This window comes from Rhodotorula toruloides, assembly GCF_000320785.1.
Source record: "Rhodotorula toruloides NP11 unplaced genomic scaffold Scaffold13, whole genome shotgun sequence".
In the NCBI taxonomy this organism is placed as follows: Eukaryota; Fungi; Basidiomycota; class Microbotryomycetes; order Sporidiobolales; family Sporidiobolaceae; genus Rhodotorula; species Rhodotorula toruloides.
In genome coordinates, this window is record NW_015622973.1 from 462,517 (window position 1) to 482,671 (window position 20,155).

Sequence of the window (20,155 nt, forward strand, 5' to 3'; positions counted from 1 at the left end):
GCGGCACGAAGGATAGTCTACATCTCGTCTCCTCGCGCTGCTCAAGGACCCGCCATGAGTTCCGCCGGGAAGGAGAAGTCCGTCTGGTCCTGGTGCTGCTGTCCGCCAACCGAATACGCGATCCGCAGGCGCAGGCGGACGAGAGCGCCGGGTGCGGCGACCATGACTCGCAGCTGCTGCGTCTCGGTTGCGCCGGGCTGGACGTCCTGCTTCGACATGGCGAGCATCTGAAGCTTCTGGGTCTGCAAGGAGAGAATCGGGAGTGTCAGCGAAATGTTCTCGTTTTTAGCCGCTTGCTGTAGCGCACCTTGGGGACGGCAGCCTGGAAGTTGACTCCCGAAACGAGCTGTGTCGACGTGAACTTGGCGAGAATGTTGGCGACGTTGCGGTTGTTCGCGTCTCGGACGGCGGTGAGGGTGATGCGCAGGCCGTTGCGGTTGTACGCTTCGTGAGCGGTCGGACCGGAAGGTGCGGGAGAGGCGGCAGGTGCGGGGGAGGGAGCGGCAGGAGTGATGGACATGGAGGAGAAGAGGTCGGAAGCAGCGGAAGGCGTTGCGGAAGAGGCGGATGCGCCGGTAGGTTGCGGAGAGAGCGACGTCGCGCCAAACAGCGACATGATATCGTTGACGCCGGAGGATGCGGGAGCGGCAGCTTGTGGTGCTGCGGGCGCAGGAGTCGAGTCGCCGTTGCCAAAGATGTCGGCAAGCAGGTCCTGCGTTGTCTGCTGCTGGGCTGCCGGCATTGCGCCCGCTGTCGTCGGGCTCGCCGCTTCGTCCCCCATCAAGTCCAGCAAGGCGTCCTTGTCCCGCCGCAACGAACCGACTGGTCGCTTCTCGCTCACTGCGCGTGATGGCTGTCAGCTAGACACCTCACGCGGAACAGGGGACTAGGACGCACCCGTTCCCATCACCGTTGCCTTGATCTCCGGCGGCGGCATCCGTTCAAGCACGCCCGTCTTGACCGAGTCAAGCGTGAGGAGCTTGCCAAACTCGATCGCGCGCTGCTGCAACTCAAGCTCGACGCTCGAGTCGTACCCGTGCATGATTTTGGAGATGCGAGCGATCTGGTCGGGCTGGGAGAAGCGAGTCGAGAGTTTCGCGAGTGCGGTGAGGACGAACTGGCGGATGTTGGTGTTGGTGTAAGGCGAGACGAGGATCTTCTCGAGCAAGTCGAGCACGTCCTTCTCGCTGACCGCCTCGCTCGTCGCAGCCTGACTCTCCTCGTCCTCGCCCGTCGCGACCGTCGTCCCGCCCTGCAGGAGCACGTCGCCATACTCTCCAATCGTCCAGACGCCGGCGAGAGTGAGCGCCTCTTGCGAGACATCGGCGCGAAGGGCGGTGTAGAGCTTGTAGACGGTGTAGCTCTGCAGGTCGGGCGTGTGCGTGACGAGGCGGATGAAGCTCGACAGGACCTCCTCGCGGACGTAGTTGCCGGCCTGTACCGCCAAAGAGTCAGCTCACGCAGGCCAGGAGCGGGCGCAGGTCCGGGACGCACCAGCTTGAGGACGCGCAGGACCGTGTCGATGTGCCACCTCCGATTCGGCGCAAACCGCTCCGCCGCGCTGCACACCTGCGTCGTCATGCCGAGCTTGAACTCGTTGTCGGCGACCTCGAGGAACGCCAACAACTCGCGGGTGAGGACGCGAACGTTCGACTCGTTGATGAGAGCGTACGAGAGCTCGAGCGCGCGCCGGCGGATCGAGATGTCGCCGTCGCGGAGGCAGTCGAGGATGATGGCGCGATGGCGCTGTACGGCGTTGGTGTCCATCGAGACGACCTTGAGGAGGGTGTTGAGCGCTACGTAGCGGATATTGTTGTCGCGGTTGCCGAGGAACTTGCCAAGGATGTTGATAGCCATGACGCGCAATCCGCTGTCGGCCTCGATCTCGAGGATGGTCAAGACCGTCTCGTACAGGATCGAGTTGCCGACGTTCTTGGCCGCCTCGGTGTTGGTCGCGACTTGGGCAAGGATGTCGTTCATCGTCTCGCTCGCCTCGACGTCGCCCTTGCCGAGGAGTCGCAGCAGTCGCAGGATCTTGACTTGCAAGAAGGGGTCGGTGATGCCGCTGACGTCGTGCTCGGGAGAGTAGTTCGTCGTGACGAGCGCCTTCAAGTGCCGCACGAGCAGTGGGACGGCCTGCGCAAGGATAGCCCGTCAGACGAGTGTGATATCTGCAAGACGCTCGCGAACGCACCGAGCGGAACGGCTCTCCGCCGACCAAGCGAACCATCTCCGTCACGAGCGTGACACCCGTCAACAACACACCATGCACGCGATCGCTCAACAAGCTGATCGCGCGTCCCTCAAAGTGGTCCACCAGCTCCGGGACCTTGTACAGCGAGCGCAAGGCGGCGAGGGCAGCCTTTTTGCGGATGTAGGCGTTGCTCGAGCCGAGACATCGCTCGATCTCGGTCACGAGGTCGCGAGCCATCTCCTCCGAGGCGATGTTGGCGAAGGTGCAGAGCGCGAGGGAGACGGTCGGTGCGGAGGAGTGGTTCATGTCGCTGCGGGCGGGAATCTCCAGGTTAGCCCGCGATTCGACAGGGCAGTTGGGAGGGAGACGCACTTCTTGAGCGAGTTCGTCACCAGCGTCAACACCTCCTGGTTCTCATCGAGCAGCAGCATAATCCCCAGATACCCTAGCCGCTTGTCCGTGAACCTGCGTGAACCCTCGTCAGTTCCGTCTCCGAAAGTCGAGCAACAACGAGGGCTCACCGGGGCGACGCAACCAGCTTCAAGCACTCGATCTGGCCGAAGTGGGCAGGGTAGCCGAGCATGTGGATGTACAGCAGCTTGGCGACATTGTTGTGCCGTGCGTGCGAGTCTGTTTCGAGGACGGGGAGGGAGCGGTGTCAGCGCGCAACTCGAGGCGGACCGGAGCCTTGCTAGACTCGTAGAGAGTCCTCCGCCTCTGTCAAGTCCTCGAAGAGCCTCTCAGCGCCCGTATGAGCCAACTCGCGCCTCGAGGAGCACCACCACGTCCCGCACAGTCCGCCTCCTCGTGCGCTGCGCCGACCAGGACGACCTCTGTACGTGCTCACTGACCTCCTTGAAGCACCCAGTAGCCTGTCCAGTCCCTCCCGTAGTGTTTCCGCCCCTTCCCATCCTCGAGACGCGTCTCATCGAACCCTCCATCCCCTCCCCTCCCTCGCTGCAGGCAAGTCGAACGAGCTTGCGAGACGCACCCTCTTCACGGAAACTGCTCCTGATAGCCGCCGACTCCTTGACGATGAGCGCGCGTTCGTCCGCGATCGTCTTGGTAGCCCGGATGGCTTTGATCAGCGTCTTGAAGTTGTAGTAGCCTGTCATGGCCCGCTGTGAGTCGGTAAAGGGTGGAAAGGGGGCGCTGGGCGCGCAGGGGGGAATATCAGCGGGAGGGAGGAGCGAGAGCGAGACGTCGACGAGGAGGAGGAGGAGGGTCACAACCACAGGCCCGGTCTTTCAGTGGCTTGGTAGCGTGTTTGAACCGACTCTAAGCTATCCGGTACACGTACAGTGCAGAGGAAGTGAGGTCGACGTTAGCAAAGTCGCCTCCTCGCGGACCCCTGTCGTGCGTAGTCGCACCTCAACTCGCGCTGTCGCAAACGACTCCTGCGAGTTTCTAAAGTACTCGCCGTGGTGCGAAGGAGTCAGGCGGCGAACGGAGCAAGAGTAAGAGCGCCTTTGCGCTGGGAAGGTCAGCTAGGAGACCACGCGACAGTCGTCACTGTCCTCTCGGCGCACGACAACTGGAAGCATCGAGCGAAGCATTTGACGAGTCTGTAGGACTTTCAAGCTTGAGCTACCTAGCGGAGGAAAAGAGGACGTCGGGAAGCATCGCTGCTCGATTCTCCGCGACGGTCTTCTCGCCTGCCAGCGTAGACGGGCGGTTGTAGTAGTGAATGAATCGCATGTGCAGAACTGAGTGCCAAGTGTCTATGTAAGCGAAAAAGGGTAGTCCATCAAGCGTTCCGCTACTGTCCTCCGTGGGTATCCGCCTCACTCTCCTCCAGTCCCCGCGAGCCTAGTAAGCCCTGGCAGGGTACGCCTGGCCCGCCGGCACCGCCGTACGCGTCTGCATCCTCTCGCTCTTCGAGATGAGCCACCAGGCGTGGATAACGCCCGGGATCCAACCTGCCAACGCCAAGCAGAAGGCAAACCATCAGCTCCCTGTCCTCGTCGACCGGAAGAGAAAGCCGGCACGCACCCAGGACCCACAAGCAGATGTTGATGAGGACATCCGCGAGTCCGCATCCTGCTGTCATCGCGACTGCGAGAGGCGGGATGAAGCTGAGGTCGGGTCGAGGCGGGTTCGCAGGTTGAAGGCGACGAGGAGGGGATGGCTTGCGGGTGTTGTATGATGGAGGAAGCGAGTCGGAGCGATCGTGGGAGTGTACGGAGGACGACAACGGTGTCAGCAAGTGTCTGCATAGCTTTCCCGACCGTCCATCGACGGATCTACCCTCTCCTCCTGAGGACGCCCGCCCCAGCCTGAAAGAGCGCACGCACAATCCGATGAGGTAGAGGCACATTGCGCTCGTGCTAGAGACCTGGCGAGGCATCTTTGGCGGTGTGGATCGGTTTGAGGGAGAGGGAGAGGGAGAGGGAGCAAGGAGAGGAGGTGGGGCACAGCCTCGTCGAGGAGGGCTGCCGAGGGGCGAACCGAGTCAGCAGCGACGATGGAGACGACGACCACAACGACGACGCCGTACGAGCAGAGGGAATAGGAAAGCGAGAGAGAAATGAGGCCAAGTAGCAAGCAGGCGTCTTCGAGGAGACCAGTCCGTCGATTCCAAGCAGTCGAAACGAATCCCGTCTAAGTATTCCTACATCCTAGAGAACTCCTCCTCCGCTCTAAGCCTTGACCGCCGCCTTGAGCGCCGTCTCGACATCGTGCAAAAGGTCTTCAACGTCCTCGACGCCAACGGAGAGACGGATCAATTCGCCGTCGATACCGAGTTTGGCGCGGTGAGTAGGGTCGACGCCGCCGCTGCACCCGAGCGTCAGTCAGCAAGATCTCGGAGAGGGAGGGAAGAAGGAGCGAAGACGCACTGGGTCATCTTAAGCGGCAACTCGGCCAAACTCTCCACCCCTCCCAGACTCTCCGCAAGTGTGAAAACCCTCAGCGTCTCCAAGAACGTCTCCGCCACGCTCGTCTCCGTCTGGCTCTGCGCGCTCCCGCTGCGAATATGGAACGACACCATGCCTCCGGCTGGGAATCCTCCCTCACTGTCGCGGGTGAATCCCTCGCGAGCAAGCCAGCGCTTCGCTTCGTCGCTCAGTTGGTCCCACGCGAGGTATCGCTCCCTCTTCTGCGCTGGCGTCTCCTGCGCGCGCTTGAGGCCAGGGTAGCGGACGTCCCGCACCAGCCCAGCAGGGATCGCTTTTTCCTCCAACCACCTTGCGACGGCGAGTGCGTTACGGGAGTGTTCTCGTACGCGGAGGGCGAGAGTCTTGAGTGATCGAATGAGGAGGTAGGCGTCGAAAGGGGAGGGGACTGCGCCACCTGCGTTCTGGATGAAGCGCAACTTTGAGAGTAGGGCAGGGTTGCCCGTGACGGCGAGGCCGCCGACGACGTCTGAGTGGCCGCCGATGTATTTCGTCGACGAGGCGACGACGATGTCGGCTCCCAGGAGGAGGGGTTGTTGGAGGTAGGGAGACGCGAAGGTGTTGTCGACGACGAGGTAGAGATTGTGCTTCTTGGCGACGGAGGCGACGAGTGCGATGGGGACGAGCGAGAGCATCGGGTTCGTCGGTGTTTCAATCCAGATGAGCTGCGGCGAGAGGAAGTGAGCGAGAGGGTCAGTATGATCGCCTCAGACAGGAGCGATAGAAGACGCAGCTCGACCGCTGCACTCCCGCCGCTCACTCGAACGCTCAGCGAACCGACACGCACCTTGGTCTCGGGGCGGATAGCCTGCTCGATACGGTCGACGATAACCGAGTCCTGCTCCTCCTCCGTCTCGACCTTGCCGCCGTCCGGCTTCGTGCTGCGCCCGTCCACACCGTCAATTCCGTCAAAACGTGCAGGAGAAAGATGTGGGCACGCACGAGTAGCTCATGTCGACATAAGTCGTCTCCAACCCCTGCAACGGTCCGGCCATCTTCAACTGGTACCTGCTCGTCCCGCCATAGACGTCCCCAACACTGACAAGGTGTCCGCCGTGTCCTCCAAGCGCCTGGATAACCGTCGCGGTCGCCGCACTCCCGCTCGAGAACGCAACGCCCGGTGGACCCGCCTCCGACTCGCGCTCGTCGATACCCTCGTCCTTCAACGCTTGGGAGAGGAGGACATCCCCGCCCTCGAGCGAAGCGATCGCGCGCTCGAACGCGAGTCGAGAGGGGTTAGCCGAGCGCGAGTACTCGAACCCAGCGTGTACGCCGACTCGGTCCTGCTTGTAGGTGGTCGAGAGGTCGAGTGGGGTGTTTACGCCGCGCGAGATTGAGTTCTCTGGTTCTGACCCGACGTGGATGGCGCGGGTTGAGAAGCCTGGTGTGCGAGTAGTGGCAGCGGTGGAAGAGTGGCCGTTGTTGAGCGAGGGGACGGGGACTGTCATCGTGGGAGTGTGTGATGTGTGTGGACGACACAGAGTGCAGCAAGCAAGAGAACGAGTGCGGCAGCAGTCCGCCTCGACGAGCGAGCTTGGTCAGCACGCAAGATGAGAAGAGCACCCAAGGGATGCCGCCAGCCGAGAGATCCTCGCATGCGGGCAAAGTGGGCAAGCGGACAACCACTTGTGCGACAGCGGACGTCGGCGAGACTGACAGTCAGCGAGTGGTCAGCGGAGGATCAAGCCAAGAGGTGGCGGAAGGCAAGAGGCAAGGAGGGGACAAGGGCGACCAGGACAACTGCTCGGAAATGCTGCTGCAAATGACAAGTGCACGTCCCACACGCTCTACCACCATGTACTCCATCCAATTCCGCCCCTACACCCTCACCAGCACGCCCATACTCAGTCCCTGTGCCGCCGCAATCACGAACAAGAACTGGATCCGCCGGGCACGCTGAGAGTGCGAGGGAGTCGTCTGCATGCTGTGGTCGCCGCCGTGGTCGAGAGGTGACATGGACGGGTCGGGGAGGACGAGGTGGCGCAGGGATCGGAGCTGTAGACCGAGAAGGGAAGGGTGAGTTGCGTGTGCAAGAACAGTCAGCTCGCCATTTGAGCTGCTGAGAACGGGCGCGCACGCACCTGGAAGAAAAAGTTGGCAAGGACGACGTAGAGAAAGACGAGCCAGAAGGTCCAGCCTGTTGCGCCCATCAAGCCAGCGACGAGTGCGATGATGACGCTGCGCCCGGTCCTTTCGTCAGCACGCGAGCTCCGCCTGCAAGCATACTGCAGCGGGAACTGTGCAAAAGGACGCGACGCACCCGACAAACTTGTACCCCTCGTACGAGACCAAATCCACGACGGTCCCCTCCTCTCCAATGCCCAACAAGTAGCACCCCAGCTTGATCAGGACAAACTCGAGCGTGAGGATCCCGAATGCCCGACTCGCAGAGTTGCCGAGGATGTTGGGGTCGAAGGTACCGGCTTTTCCGGCGGTTACGGCGGAGAGCAGGATGTAGGTGACGAGGGCCATGGCTGCGGAGCGGATCCGGGTTAGCGAGGCGTAGCTTGTAGAGGACTGAGTCCACACGCACCTGGGATGTACAGATCCGGACAGTTGAGGTCTTCCCGAGGCGGCTTCCACCCTTCCGCGACGCCTGTCGACTCGTTCCGGACGACACTCCGACTCCAAGGCTTGTGCCGCCAGGGGAAGAGGATCAGTCGAATCTTGTTGACGACATACGAGTTCGAGACGTTGAAGCTGTGCTTGAGGTGCGCGAGAGGGAGGAGCCGCGTAAAGTTCTTGTCGAGGTACGCCTGGCCGGCCGTGAAGGCGTGTTTGCCGAACTGTACGCCCATCTGCGCCGTCGCATCGTTCATCATCCCGCCCATACCGCCCATGTTGCCCATCGCCGGCCATCCACCCATCGCGCCGTTCGCACCTACGCCAGGTCCCGCTCCTCCAGCACCGGGACTCGTCGCGCCCGCCAGTCCCGACCCCATCGGCCCTGAAGGTCCCGAATCCGCCCCGCCGCCCATCCACGCAACGTTACCCGCCTGCGCTCTCAGCGGCGAAGGCGCATACCCTCCCTGCGCTTGTCCGCCATACGGTCCTCCTCCAGCAGGGATGTAAGCGTCCGGCGTCGCCCCACCGCCGTGCGAGTACGCATGCTGCGCCGCCATGTTCTGATGGAGATGCGACCCGCCCTGTACTGGCGGAGACGAGAAACGCTGGTACGTGTTCGACGAGCTGAACGCAAAGGCGTCGGGAGGTGGGGACTGCGAGGGGATCTGTGACGGCGGGTGCTGGGGTCGCGGGTGCTGCAGTGGCGGGGGAGAGCGTGCTGCTGACGGTCCGCCGTACATCCTAACCGGTTCAAGCTGGCGTGCGAGAGGAGAGGGCGGTCGTGCGGGTGACGTGAAGAGCGAGGACGGGAGGGTGGGTGAACGCCGTTCGAGCGGGTCTGGCGGGGTTCGCGTGAGTCTGTAGCACTGTCCTGAGCAGTCTAGCCGGTCACAAACAAGCTGGGAGCAACAGCGAGGTCGTGGTCTCCTCCAGAGAGCGAGGTTGCCCTCGTCCTCATCACCTCGAACGCGACAACGCCGCTTGGAGGGCTGCTTCCTCGCTAGCTCTGATTTCAGTATGCCGCCGATTGCGCTTCAGGACTGGCGCAGCTCGTCTGAGCCGTGTTGCCCGATGTGCTCCTCCTCGCTCGCTCAACGGGACTTGCCCGCTTGCTCGCACAACCTGTGGCGAATGGCGGGCTTGCAAGAGACTACGCGCGCCACACACACACGCAAACCCGGCGACCAGATCCGACTCAACTGCCGACGTTTACTCCGCTTCTCCCAAGCTTCTCCTCTCCTCGTCGCGGATACGCCGCGGAGGAGGATGGATTGGATCTTGCTCGGGAGTTTGTCGGGGCTCGTCTGCCTGTGCGGTCCTCTCTTTGTTTCTGACCCTTCCCTCCCACGTCTCCTCTCGTCTCGTCGAGCTCATGGCCGCCACTCATCCCGTCATCCTTTCGAACTATCGACTGCCCGCGTGGCTTTCGTACCTCCTTCCGGGGGAACAATTCAGTCGAGACATTGCGGCTACGAGCTACTATCGAAGTTGGAAGGCGGGCGTCCTCGCGGTTTTCGCAGTCGACACGTACTGGGGTTCGCTCGAAGATGCTTCGCGCCCTGTCGTCAAGGAACAGCTCGCCGCTATCCGGGACCAGGTCACGATGGATAGCGCGCTCGTACACGAGGCGACCGCGAAGTGCACAAGTCTTGAGGCGTACTTTCTTCACATTGCGAGCATCGTCGTGAGTCCCGTCTTGCCTGGACTGCCTGGACGGTTCGGGTGGGGTACTAATACCGCGCCCGCAGGTTGGAGACACTCGCTATCTTGACATCGTTGGCATCGACGGCAATCCTTGTCAGGACTCAACCGCTCACGCACTCGGTCAGGCTTACGGCCGGATCTTGCTTGCTCAGACGCCAAAGGTGCATAGCGTCACCTCGCCAACGGTCTTCCAGCTGACAATTACATGCAGGGCGACCTCATGTTCAAGCTTGCAAAGATGATGTCCTGCTTCAGGAACGCCAAACCAGCCCTCAACAAGGACCTCAAAGCGTGGGAGACCGAGACGGGGAAGAATGTCTGGCACGTCCTCGAGAGCCACCCAGCAGACATAGGGCGCGTCTTATCACGATGCGATCACGCCCTGCACCACCTTGAGGAGTACAAGGCGAAGTCGTGGCCGATGGAGGGCCGCACACGCCATTTGTCTATGGAGGAGCTCTTTTACACCCTGGCAAGTCTTGCCAGATACTTGCGAGCTTGTTCTGAAGCACTTCTGACCGGTAGTGATCCACAGCCTACGGCTGCAACGCTTCTCCAGACCACGGTGTGCAGAATCTTCCTTCCAGCCTCCCGCTTTCTCGCTAACTGACTGCTGCTTTGGGCTACTTGCGTGTAGCCGCTTGTTGACAAAGCAGTGCAAGGCTGCGAGGTCTGCGCTGCCGAGCATCTTCGTCACGCAGCCCTACAAGTCTGTCGCCCTTTCGCATAGCCGAAACGAACGCTGATGTCCTCTTCACAGCACTCGATTGCCCACACGTCCTTCTCCGCGTTCTTCCCTCGAGCTCGCGCCGACACCGCAAGGCAGATGCGCGCATTCTGAGCGCTCGACACCCTCGCGACGACTGGAGCTTCTCGCGCACTCTCTTTCTATTCCTCCTTTCTTCATCCTCCTTTTCAGCCAGCGCTCAGTGACTTTGGCAATGCGAGTGCAGTGAGTATATCGTTGCGTAAGACGAGTGGGATGCGCGAGGCCGTGAGAAGGGAAGCACTAGGCGAGAAGAGAAGGCGAGAAAAAGCAGCTCGATTGTCAGACAACGTCATCCGCGGAGAAGCAGTGCTCTTGCATAGACAGAGCGGTCGGGGAAGAGAACGGCGGACTCCTCGCAACGCGCCTCATCCTATATCGTCGCGAGCAGGCAGTCCGCGTATGGTAAGACTTGGACGGCTGCTTGCGTGCTAGGCATGACTGCTGCACTGGTCTTCAAGACGTTATAACTCCACTCAGCCCGCTTGAGCTGTGTCGCGCGACTTGCTCCTCCTCTTGGCGGACTCTATACGTAAGTTGAGAGTCGCGCAGACTGCCTAGTCGACCGTCGCCCGCTCTCGCGCAGCTTCCCTCGTCCTGGCTTCCGACAGCTTCGAAAGGGTGACGCGGCCGGGCACGAGATAGCATGACAGCCAAGCGAGAGTAGGACGTTTAGATGGCAAGCGATCTACCTACCGCCAAAAACGACGACCTCGCGCTTTACGTCAAGTCAATCACGACGTCGCCGTCCTCGTCATCCAGCACGAGGTACTCGACCTTCTTCTTCTTCCCCTCGTCTCCCTCGCCCTCCAGGCCCGCCTCCTCCGCCGAACGCTTCTTCCCGACGACCTTCGCACCAGGCGCGCCGGCTTCCGCACCAGTCGCTGCAGCGCCTTCGACGACTGTAGCGAGATCTTCGACGTCGGAGGAGTCGGAGTCGGCTTCGGGTGCGGGTGGAGGAGCACGAGTCGGGATAGGCGAGGGAATGGCGGAGGTGTCGGGTACGATGCGCTCGGTCGAGGAAGCCGGGAGGTAGCTGCCGAGGCGATGTCATCAGATGCGAGGAAGTAAGGCATAGTAGAAAAGGAAGCGCACCTGCCGATGCACAGCTGAACGGGCCAGTGGTCCTCGTCGTCCGAGATCGTGACAAACTTGCCCTCCTTGACACCCAACTCCTTCAGCGTCTTTTCCGCGTTGTCCTCAAAGTCCTCCGTCTCCCAAAGCAGCCTCGTTCCCTCTTGCACACTGACAAACCCTTCGAACGGGATCGCCTTCCCCTCGCCGACCAACTCGCGGACAAGCTCGCCCAGCGTCGCATCCTCAACGACCTTGACGGGGACATAGACGACGCGGCAGACCGCACAGTGCGGGTTCGGCGCACTGAGAGGCGAGACGTCGAAGATGCGCTGCGAGGTCCGCTTGAGCCAGATGGTGCGGGCGGCAGACCAGTCGGAGCGGAGGACGTTGAGCGCTTGGTGAACGAGTGCGGCAGCAATGATGGCATTCGTAGTTGCGATGGCGGGAATGATGTTGCCGGCGTACTCTGATTGCTGACGACAAGTCAGCTCCGGACGCAACCCGAAATTGAGCGGCGGAAGAACGCACCCTTAACCTGGAACTTCGTCTGACTCTCGATGTCGAAAGCAGCAGCTCGGAGATTCGCTGCGCCGACGACAAAGTCGAGCGTGTCCTCGTCGTCCTTGTCGAACGAGAGCGGCTCGCCAAGCGGGTCGAAGCGGGCAGAGAGGCGGGTGACGCTACAGTCCGCGAGGTCACATGTAAGTCTCAATGAGCCAGGTCATCGAGAAGGAACGAAGAGGTGAACGCACGCATCGACGAACAAGTCGAACGAGTCCTTGATGCTCAGCTTGCGCTGGTCCTTGATGCGCGCCTCATCCTTGCCGTTCGCGGCCGTCGTACCGTTCGATGCGTCACTCGTGGACGGCGCAGAAGAGGAGGTCGAAGGAGCGGACGAGAGCTCATCCCAGTTGAGCGTGTGAGGCGCCTTGCGGTGCGCCCACATGTCCTCCATCTTGAGCAGGCGCTCGATGTCGCCTACGTAGACCTGCGCATGTGCGAGTCTGAGCACGTTTAGCGAAGCAAGCGCGCGCGGAGAGCAACGCACCTTCTCGAACACCCGCTTCGCCGCTCCCTCGAGGTTCAAGCCCGCCCGCAACTCTCGGATCGCGCGCGCCTCCTTCCTCAACTCCTGGATCTCCTCCACTGCGGATGCGTATCACCATTGGCATCAGGGGTCCGAGTGACGAGAGAGCTCCGAGTGAGCGAACAAGCGGAGACGTACCGTTCTCGCCGTTCTTCTCCGCATCATCAAGCTCCTGCTGATCCGCCTCGTCGTCCGCACCGAACAGTTGGCTGTGTGCATCGATCGAGAAGGGTCAGTGCTCGCTAACGAGGTATCGCTACGGAGGGTCGGAAAGGCGGACGCATACGCACGGGAAGAGGTACGACTTGGCCCAGGCGATGCAGTGGTGCGCAGTCGACGGCGTAGAGCGAATTGTGCAGACTGCGAACGTCTTTGGGACGGGCTTGCCTGCAAAGTGCGATCAGAGGCGTTAGCTGGACACCTTCAAGAGGCCACCGAGCGGAGCAAGCGTTGCCGCCCATCCGCACACTGCATCTCGAACCAGGCAAGCGAAAGCGGAACACACCCGTGCAGTCGAAGCACTCGGTCGTCTCGCGCTTGATAGGCTGGACTTGGCCGACGTAGCCGGACGTGCCAGACTCGAGGAGAGGGATGTTGGCGGCGAGGCACATCTTGTTGACGTGACGGCGGGCGTCTGTACGAAGGAGGAGCACATGATGAGCTCGTAAGACTGGAGAGAAGCGAGGTCGAGCAGGACGCACCGAGGTTGTCGAGGGCGTTCATGACGAAGTTGAACGACTTGAAGTAGTCGACGTTGTACTCGTCATCCTGCAAATCCGCAACGGTCAGTGGCAGCTGAAGGGGCAAGAGCATGCCGAACGGACCTTGATATTGCGGTGCAAGGCGTTGATGTGGACGTGCGGATTGAACTTGAGCGCCGTCTCTTTCGCGACCTGATCGCTCGGATTCGTCAGTCTCTTGGGCGCTCGTTCGGGAGGTCGACATCGACGCACAACAGCCTTTGGTCGCTTGACGTGTTGCTTCTGGAAGAGGAACTGGCGATTCAGGTTCGACAGGTCGATCGTGTCGAGGTCGAGCACCTCGATGAGGCCGCGCTCGCCCGTGCCGAACCCGCTCATGACTACAGGGTTATGGCGAAGGTCAGACGGCGTAGTTTGACGGCAAGAACGTCGGACGCACCCAAATTCTTGATCAACTCGCAACCGATTCCACCCGCTCTGCTTGAGGAGACCGGTACAAGGCGAGTTCGTCAGCTCTACATTCTGTGCGCCTTTGAGTTCGCTTGTGTCAAACACGCCACTGTTTGACCAGGCGAGCTGATCGTCCCGTCAGGAAACGCGGAACGAGAGCGAAGTCCTCCATGGCCTCCCTCCGCTTCCGCCTGCGACGATCAGAGCGGTTCGTTCACCCAGGAGAGCGAAGAAGGCGGCTTAGCGGTCGACCATCGGGCACAAAAAGCGTTCGAGTATGCCGCGATTGACCTCGACGGACTTGTCCATCCATTCCCGCCCTCGAGTCCGCAGGTCCACCGTCTCGCGTGTACCGGACGCGCTCTCCTCCCTTTCGATGCACCGCAGCACGCCCTGGTTGAGGATGAGCGAGCGGGGAGACTGACCCGACGACGAGGAGACGGGCGTCCTGGACGCGCTCGAACAGCTGCGGGCCGAGGATGGCGCGCGTGTGCGAGTACCTGTCAGTCGCTGGAGCCATGCTGGCAGCCTCGAGCACGAGAGCAAGCGGAGGGAAGGAGGCGAACCGCTTGGTTTCCCCTCGACCGCTCACCTCGAAGCGATGGCGACCGAAGACGCGCTTGCGCCGCCCGTGCAGGACGCTGTCGCCGTCCCAGACTTCCCCGTCAAGCCCTCGGACAGGCCTTCCTCGAAGCAGCAGCGCTACGACAGGCAGCTCAGGCTTTGGGCGTCGTCCGGGCAGAGTGCGCTCGAGAACGCCCACGTCCTCGTCGTCAACGGGAACGCGACCGCCACGAGCACGCTCAAGAACCTCGTCTTGCCAGGTCAGCGCTGTTTTGATCCCCGTTCGAGGGGGTTGCGACGCTGGGAGGACCCTTCCGTGCATCGACCCCCACCTGGGTCTCCGACGCTGACATCTCGCTCGTGCACGAACACAGGCGTAGGCAGGTTCACCGTACTGGACTCGGTCGCCGTCGACGAGTCTGACCTCGGCGCCAACTTCTTCATCGACCCCTCGAGCGTCGGCAAACCCAAGGCGGAAGAGGTCGTCAAGTTTCTGCTCGAGCTGAACGGGGATGTGCAGGGAGAGGCGCTTGTCCATGTGTGTCATGCTCTTCTGACACAGGCGAGGCGCAATCTGCGCGCTGACCCGGTCCATGCTGCTACAGCCCCTCTCTTCCCTCTCCGACCTCTCTCCCTACTCCCTCATCCTCGCCGTCGATGTCGCTTCGCCTTCCGAACTCCTCTCACTCGCCGACGCAGCATGGAAGCAGGACATTCCCCTCATCAAGGTCGAGACTTGCGGTTTCTACGGCACCCTGAGAACGCAGGTCAAGGAGTTGACGAGTGGGTCGCGCTCTGTCCTCATTCCTGCTGCTCCTTTGGCTCGACGAGCTGACGGCGCCAACGTCACCTGCAGTCGTCGAGACCCACCCCGAATCCATCGTCGACCTCCGCCTCTCGCATCCCTTCCCCGCCCTCGTCGAGCACGCCAACTCGTACGACTACTCGTCGATGGACACCGAACAGCACGGACACGTTCCCGCTGTAATTGTGCTCATCAAGGCACTCGAGGAGTGGAAGGCGAGCGTGCGTCGTCTCCCTTCCTCTCCATCCTCGAACTCGCGTCGCTAAACCTGGAGTCGCTCGCACAGCATGGCGGCCAAGTTCCCACCGGATCGGCTGAGAGGAAGGCGTTCATGAACGGCGTCATGAAGCAGAAGGTGCAGTCGGACGAGGAGAACTTTGACGAGGCGGTGACGCTGTACAGGCGCGCGGGCACGAAGCACGGGGTGAGTGAGCGGACGTTCTCCAGATTGCTTCGTCATGGACGCAGCCGTTGATGACATCGTATCGCGTCATGCAGATTCCTTCCGACGTCCAGGTGCTCTTCGACGACCCGGCTTGCGAAAACGTCTCTTCCTCTGTTCGTTCGCTTTTCCTGCAGTATCTCACCCTCAAGCTCTTCGCTGACCGGTCGACTGCCTCGCAGAGCCCGAACTTCTGGATCCTCGTTCACGCTCTTCGCGCCTTCGTTCGCCATCCCTCCAACCCCTCGAACCTCCTTCCTCTTCCCGGCGCTCTTCCCGACATGAAAGCCTCATCGTCCGGCTACGTCACCCTCCAAACGCTCTACAAGGGTAAAGCGCGTGAAGACCTCGCGCTGGTCAAGCACCTCGTTGGTGAGACGCTTGACCGTGTCGGACTCGAGAGGAGCAGGATCGCGGATGAGGAGGTCGAGACGTTTGTCAAGCATGCGGCGTGGCTGAAGGTCGTCAGGGGGAGGAGCTTGAGGGAGGAGGAGAACGACTGCTCCTTGAAGGGAAAGATCGGTTCGTCTCGCCTCTCGCTCTGGGACAGATGACCTACGCTAACTCGCATTGGAACATCGTAGGCTCGACTCTCTCAGCCGCCCCGTTCCAGCAACCGCCCGACTCGTCGCTTTACATTTACGCAGCCCTCCGCTCCGCCTCGACCTTCCTAACCCTGCACAACCGCTACCCCGGCTCGTCTCTCCCCTCTGCCGCTCCGTCGGCCGAAGCAGATTCGTCGGTCGACTGGGAAGCGGACGCTGCGGCGCTCGCGAAGATTGCGGTCAAGCTGGTGGAGGAGTGGAGCGAGGGGGAGGACCTCGCGAGCATGGGCATCGATGCGGAGCAGTGGAAGGAAGACTTGACGAAGGTGTGCAAGGAAGTGTGCGTGCTCCCCTTCAACACACTTCTCTCTCTGTTCGGCAGAACTGACTCGCAGCTCGCTCGTCTCGCAGCGCCCGCGCTCCGCCTTCGACGACCCTCCCGCAGACTTCGGCTCTCCTGGGCGGTCTCGTCGCGCAAGAGGCAATCAAGGTCATCACGAAGCAGTACATCCCGCTCAACGGGACGTGCGTGTGGGACGGCATCAGGAGCGGGACGGGCATCGTTGATGCTTGACGTGAGGGACGGTGTAGACGCGCTTGAACCGCATTGCAGACGCTTGTAGATCGAGAGTCGCGGGAAAGAGGAGACACAGCGAACGTTGCTATCTCATCAACCACTCCACCTCGCCCTCTACCACCTCGCGAACGCCTGCCTGGGGACGGGGAAGAAGATCGATGAGATGCCGACGGACTGGCGATGCGAAAGCGACTCGAACGTCGTCGACACCGGCTTGCCCTGTTCAGACGCAACGCGTCAATCGCAAGTAACGGCGGGCGAAGGAGGTGAACAAACGTTGACATAGACGAAACCGCCAGGCGCGTTCTGTGATGCGTCGAAACGTCAGCACGATGTGAGCGGGAAGACGAGGAAGAAGTGCGACGGACGATACCTTTGCCGGGTACAGCGAGACTCTTGAGCAGCGCTCCGTATGCCCGGCCGCACTCGAGCATCAAGCCCTCCTCGTCAACGTTGCTGGCGCTCAGAGCCTTGTACACGAGCGAGCCCAACTGTCGGAGCAGAGTCAGCTCGAATTGTCCGTGTCGCCGCAAGAGAAGAGGAGTACCAAGGTCTCGCAGAAGACGGCCACAGCCTGCGACCGGTTGTGCATCCCGTCGCGGCGGCGGAGCCATTCGTTACCCACCTCTCTTTCGTCCTTTTCGAGGCGATCGCGGACCGCAAGTGCGTGAAGGTAGTCGTCCTTGTGACGGAAGGTAACCGCCCACCAGTCTGCGTCCAGCACCTCCCGAGCACCGTCCCGAAAAGCATGGGCGGGTTTGCTGCGTAGGAAAGTGACGGCAAGATCCCTGCGGTTGATGGAGCTGAGGAGTTGGCCGAAAGGGTCGGTGAAGTACGACCTGTATGACGGAGCCTTGCGCCCCGCGGTCTGCGAGCCACGAAGGCGTTAACTAACGTGCGTGAACGAGGGACCGGATGGAAGACTTGCCTGATTGTCAGGCATGGCGCTGCGTATCGGGCGGGAGCAGTGAGCGAACGGAAAGAAAGCGAGTGAGAACAGCGAACAAGGGAGAAAAGCAGGGAAAAAGCGTTGCGGAAGGTCCAAGGAAGATACGCGGTCACTCCGCGACCGCTCTCAGCACGCGACGAGCGAGAGAGAGGAGTGCACCCGCCGTTCCTGACACCTTTTGCTCTACCACCTCGCGGCCGCCTGTCTCGAGATGGGGAAGAAGACCGAGGAGCCGCCGACTGTCTGGCGGTGCGAAAGAGAGTCGAGCTGGATTGGCGGGCCCTCGAACGTCATTGACATCGGCTTGCCCTGCAAGACGAAAGCGTGTCAGCCACGAAGTCGGCTCGGGCGATTTGAGCTGACGTCGTAGTAGGTCAAGCCGGAGGATGGTTTCTGCACGCGGACGATTAGTGCGAGATCGGAAGGCAGGACGGGTCCGGACGAACCATAGCCTCGTTTGGGAGAACGAGACTCTTCAGCAGCGTCCCGTACTCCTTGCCGCAGTCCGAAATGAGGTCTTCATGGGAAAGGTTGTGAGATGCGAGCCTCTCGTAGACCCTGATGCCGAGCTGGAGCGAATAGCGATCAGTTATGCCCTCTGTCCGTCGCGAAGGACGTACCACAGTCTGGCAGATCATGACCTCGGGCAAGAGACCATTCCCTATCTCGAGAGAGCGAAGTCGCTCAGCGTCGACCCTCGCAGAATCGGCCATCAAGCGCGTCTTCACGGCCCCCGCTCGACTGAATCGCTCGTCAGGCCCGTGCGCAGGCGCGGGTCTGAAGTGCGCATTCCACTATGCTTCGTCGAGGACCGCCTTGACACCATCGCGAAACCAGCCGGCGGCCTTGCTGCTAACGAAGTCCCGCTCAAAGCGGCCAATTATCGAGCCAAGAGGCTCGACGACATGCTTTCTGTACGACGGTCCCCGCTCCCAAGCACTCTGAGGAAGGAAGTGACTAGTCAGTGTGAGAGCAGCGGATGTGGTGGCTGGGAGACTCACTGGGTAGTGAGGCATGGCGCAGTCCGAGCGCGAGCCGGAGGGAGTTCGAGGCGGGGGGAGGGCACCACGTCGAGCAGCGGGGCAAGAAGCGGGAAGAGAGAGGAAGCGAGAGCAAACGAGCTTGTGAAAGGAGGGGAACGACCGCGGACCCGGAGTCTTTTCGGGAGCTCAGAAAACGATTCAACTGCGACGGCGACGGTGAGAAGCGAAAAAAAACCCAGTCAGCGACGAGCATACGACGCAGTCGAAGAGGCAGACGCACTGTAACTACGACCCGCCCTCCTTCCGCTTCTTCTTCACCTTCTTCCCATCTGTTCCACCAGTACCCGCCGCACTCGCTGCGATATCTGTCACCGGTCGTTTCTTCGCTGAGGCTTCGGGAATCGTGGAAGCGAGTGCTGAGGAGACGGGGCCGGCGGGAGAGTAGGTTGTGAGAGTCGGGTTCGAGATGACGCCTCGATAGGTCTGTCGCAGCGAGACTGTATCGAGTCGTCAGTTCGGAGACAGGAGTGTGAGTGAGGGTGCGAACATACGTCCACGCATGATCGCCCTTTGCGGGTTAACGGTCAGCGCGTCTTTGGCTTGCGCTGGAGGCATCCCGATCAACGAGCAGCTGTCGCACCGCTAGCGTCAGCGCATCGATACGGTGAGGAAGAAACGTCCGTCACGCACAGGTTGATCAAATCCTCCGTCCCGCGCATCTCGCCCGCCCTCACCGCTCCACTCGAGACGACGACCCCCTTCCCCTCCGTCGCCCTGACAACCTCCCTCGCGCCCGCGATCCAGTTCCGTCTCCGCTTGCCCGAATCACCAGGTTGCTCGCCTTCCTGGTCGAGCCTCGTCACGCCGCGCAGGATCAGCTCGAAGCAGACTCCCGAGCGCGCGAGAGACGAGATCATGCCGCGCTTGAGCGGGAAGGGTAGTCGAGGTGAGATAGAGGGGTCGATGGTGATGAGTGTTGGTGCGAAGGGAGTCGGTGGGGAAAGGGAGAGCGCGACGTGGGAGAAGGACGAGAGATTTGTCGGGCTGACGGAGAGGAGGGTCGTCTGGGGAGGGTAGAGATGCGCGGTCGAGTTGGCCTGCAGCATGAAATGTCAGTTAAATGCCAGGAGACCGATGCGATCCGCTTAAGCGTGTCCTCGACTGAGTCTCAGGAGGACACGAAGACTCACAAAGCCATACCAACCCTTCTGTCCAGCACCCTTGACCGCCTCGTCGCCATAGTTCTCGACGTTGATCCGCCACATCTGCATCACGAGGCCTTCGGTGCCCGGCGGAGCCGTTCGAGGGTCGAGTTGAGGGAAGAGAGGGGTCGGAAACGAGAGCAGGGAAGGGTCAAAGGTCGGAGGGATCGAGATGGTGAGGAGAAGCGTCGAGTAGCCGACTGTGCGACCGATCCGGATGTCAGCCGAGTCTTCCAGACTGAGCGAGAGGAGGTGAACGTACGGAGACTGGCCATTGCGACCTTGCGCTGCATCTCCTCGCGCTCCTGAGCGGTCCAGCTCCCTACCACGTCGTATTCCCGAGTCGTAGCATCGCCTGACGCGGCCACTTCTTTCCCCTTGCCCTTGTTCCCGCCCTTCGCCCCGCCCTGAGGCTGGTATGCGGATGGAGGGAGGTGGAGCGGCACCGCGACCGAGTCGATGTAGCCGTGGGCCATAGCAGCAATCTGAGCGGGTTTACGAGTCCAGCGAGCGCTCTCAAGCGGCAATCCAGCGGGAAAAGTGAGAAGTCGACTTCATCGCTCCCTTCGAGCTTGAGGAGGACAAGTTCGCTCATCACACAACTCTCGCTCGCTCGTGTTGCTGTGGCTGGTAGCGACGCTAGACTCGCG

The 20,155-nt window shown here is 61.4% G+C and overlaps 10 protein-coding genes across 10 annotated transcripts; 2 read left to right on the plus strand and 8 right to left on the minus strand.

The window, feature by feature from the left end:
• Nucleotides 1-41: 41 nt before the first annotated feature.
• RHTO_01496 (AP-1 complex subunit gamma-1) lies at nucleotides 42-3,309 on the minus strand (the record flags this gene model as incomplete). The annotated part of the gene is made up of 8 exons (XM_016415178.1): nucleotides 42-242; nucleotides 308-840; nucleotides 898-1,435; nucleotides 1,495-2,136; nucleotides 2,195-2,504; nucleotides 2,567-2,659; nucleotides 2,716-2,824; nucleotides 3,186-3,309. The coding sequence occupies 8 exons, from the start codon at nucleotides 3,307-3,309 to the stop codon at nucleotides 42-44; spliced, it is 2,550 nt and encodes an 849-aa protein (XP_016272968.1).
• A 694-nt stretch (nucleotides 3,310-4,003) lies between these two features.
• On the minus strand, nucleotides 4,004-4,541 carry RHTO_01497 (stress response RCI peptide; the record flags this gene model as incomplete). The annotated part of the gene is made up of 3 exons (XM_016415179.1): nucleotides 4,004-4,113; nucleotides 4,187-4,269; nucleotides 4,489-4,541. The coding sequence occupies 3 exons, from the start codon at nucleotides 4,539-4,541 to the stop codon at nucleotides 4,004-4,006; spliced, it is 246 nt and encodes an 81-aa protein (XP_016272969.1).
• Nucleotides 4,542-4,833: 292 nt separating this feature from the next.
• On the minus strand, nucleotides 4,834-6,536 carry RHTO_01498 (cystathionine gamma-lyase; the record flags this gene model as incomplete). The annotated part of the gene is made up of 4 exons (XM_016415180.1): nucleotides 4,834-4,969; nucleotides 5,032-5,753; nucleotides 5,876-5,969; nucleotides 6,031-6,536. 4 exons carry the CDS (start codon nucleotides 6,534-6,536, stop codon nucleotides 4,834-4,836), a joined length of 1,458 nt encoding a protein of 485 aa, XP_016272970.1.
• A 370-nt stretch (nucleotides 6,537-6,906) lies between these two features.
• RHTO_01499 (ER to Golgi transport protein yif1) lies at nucleotides 6,907-8,393 on the minus strand (the record flags this gene model as incomplete). The annotated part of the gene is made up of 4 exons (XM_016415181.1): nucleotides 6,907-7,083; nucleotides 7,170-7,266; nucleotides 7,349-7,562; nucleotides 7,622-8,393. The coding sequence occupies 4 exons, from the start codon at nucleotides 8,391-8,393 to the stop codon at nucleotides 6,907-6,909; spliced, it is 1,260 nt and encodes a 419-aa protein (XP_016272971.1).
• A 632-nt stretch (nucleotides 8,394-9,025) lies between these two features.
• Nucleotides 9,026-10,198, plus strand: RHTO_01500 (uncharacterized protein; the record flags this gene model as incomplete). Its single annotated transcript, XM_016415182.1, has 5 exons — nucleotides 9,026-9,337; nucleotides 9,402-9,518; nucleotides 9,569-9,922; nucleotides 9,995-10,066; nucleotides 10,118-10,198. 5 exons carry the CDS (start codon nucleotides 9,026-9,028, stop codon nucleotides 10,196-10,198), a joined length of 936 nt encoding a protein of 311 aa, XP_016272972.1.
• A 645-nt stretch (nucleotides 10,199-10,843) lies between these two features.
• On the minus strand, nucleotides 10,844-13,958 carry RHTO_01501 (ubiquitin-like 1-activating enzyme E1 B; the record flags this gene model as incomplete). Its single annotated transcript, XM_016415183.1, has 13 exons — nucleotides 10,844-11,159; nucleotides 11,219-11,666; nucleotides 11,729-11,880; nucleotides 11,953-12,188; nucleotides 12,249-12,346; nucleotides 12,426-12,496; nucleotides 12,578-12,674; nucleotides 12,793-12,921; nucleotides 12,989-13,055; nucleotides 13,112-13,180; nucleotides 13,241-13,368; nucleotides 13,428-13,465; nucleotides 13,864-13,958. 13 exons carry the CDS (start codon nucleotides 13,956-13,958, stop codon nucleotides 10,844-10,846), a joined length of 1,944 nt encoding a protein of 647 aa, XP_016272973.1.
• Nucleotides 13,959-14,039: 81 nt separating this feature from the next.
• On the plus strand, nucleotides 14,040-16,368 carry RHTO_01502 (amyloid beta precursor protein binding protein 1; the record flags this gene model as incomplete). The annotated part of the gene is made up of 9 exons (XM_016415184.1): nucleotides 14,040-14,262; nucleotides 14,377-14,540; nucleotides 14,608-14,785; nucleotides 14,859-15,028; nucleotides 15,094-15,231; nucleotides 15,306-15,365; nucleotides 15,432-15,771; nucleotides 15,834-16,134; nucleotides 16,206-16,368. The coding sequence occupies 9 exons, from the start codon at nucleotides 14,040-14,042 to the stop codon at nucleotides 16,366-16,368; spliced, it is 1,737 nt and encodes a 578-aa protein (XP_016272974.1).
• Nucleotides 16,369-16,485: 117 nt separating this feature from the next.
• Nucleotides 16,486-17,314, minus strand: RHTO_01503 (uncharacterized protein; the record flags this gene model as incomplete). Its single annotated transcript, XM_016415185.1, has 5 exons — nucleotides 16,486-16,590; nucleotides 16,648-16,677; nucleotides 16,740-16,862; nucleotides 16,997-17,239; nucleotides 17,267-17,314. The coding sequence occupies 5 exons, from the start codon at nucleotides 17,312-17,314 to the stop codon at nucleotides 16,486-16,488; spliced, it is 549 nt and encodes a 182-aa protein (XP_016272975.1).
• Nucleotides 17,315-17,503: 189 nt separating this feature from the next.
• On the minus strand, nucleotides 17,504-18,033 carry RHTO_01504 (uncharacterized protein; the record flags this gene model as incomplete). Its single annotated transcript, XM_016415186.1, has 4 exons — nucleotides 17,504-17,629; nucleotides 17,684-17,713; nucleotides 17,767-17,889; nucleotides 17,941-18,033. 4 exons carry the CDS (start codon nucleotides 18,031-18,033, stop codon nucleotides 17,504-17,506), a joined length of 372 nt encoding a protein of 123 aa, XP_016272976.1.
• Nucleotides 18,034-18,588: 555 nt separating this feature from the next.
• Nucleotides 18,589-19,981, minus strand: RHTO_01505 (RNase P subunit p30 family protein; the record flags this gene model as incomplete). The annotated part of the gene is made up of 5 exons (XM_016415187.1): nucleotides 18,589-18,800; nucleotides 18,855-18,934; nucleotides 18,994-19,400; nucleotides 19,494-19,705; nucleotides 19,768-19,981. The coding sequence occupies 5 exons, from the start codon at nucleotides 19,979-19,981 to the stop codon at nucleotides 18,589-18,591; spliced, it is 1,125 nt and encodes a 374-aa protein (XP_016272977.1).
• Nucleotides 19,982-20,155: the final 174 nt, after the last annotated feature.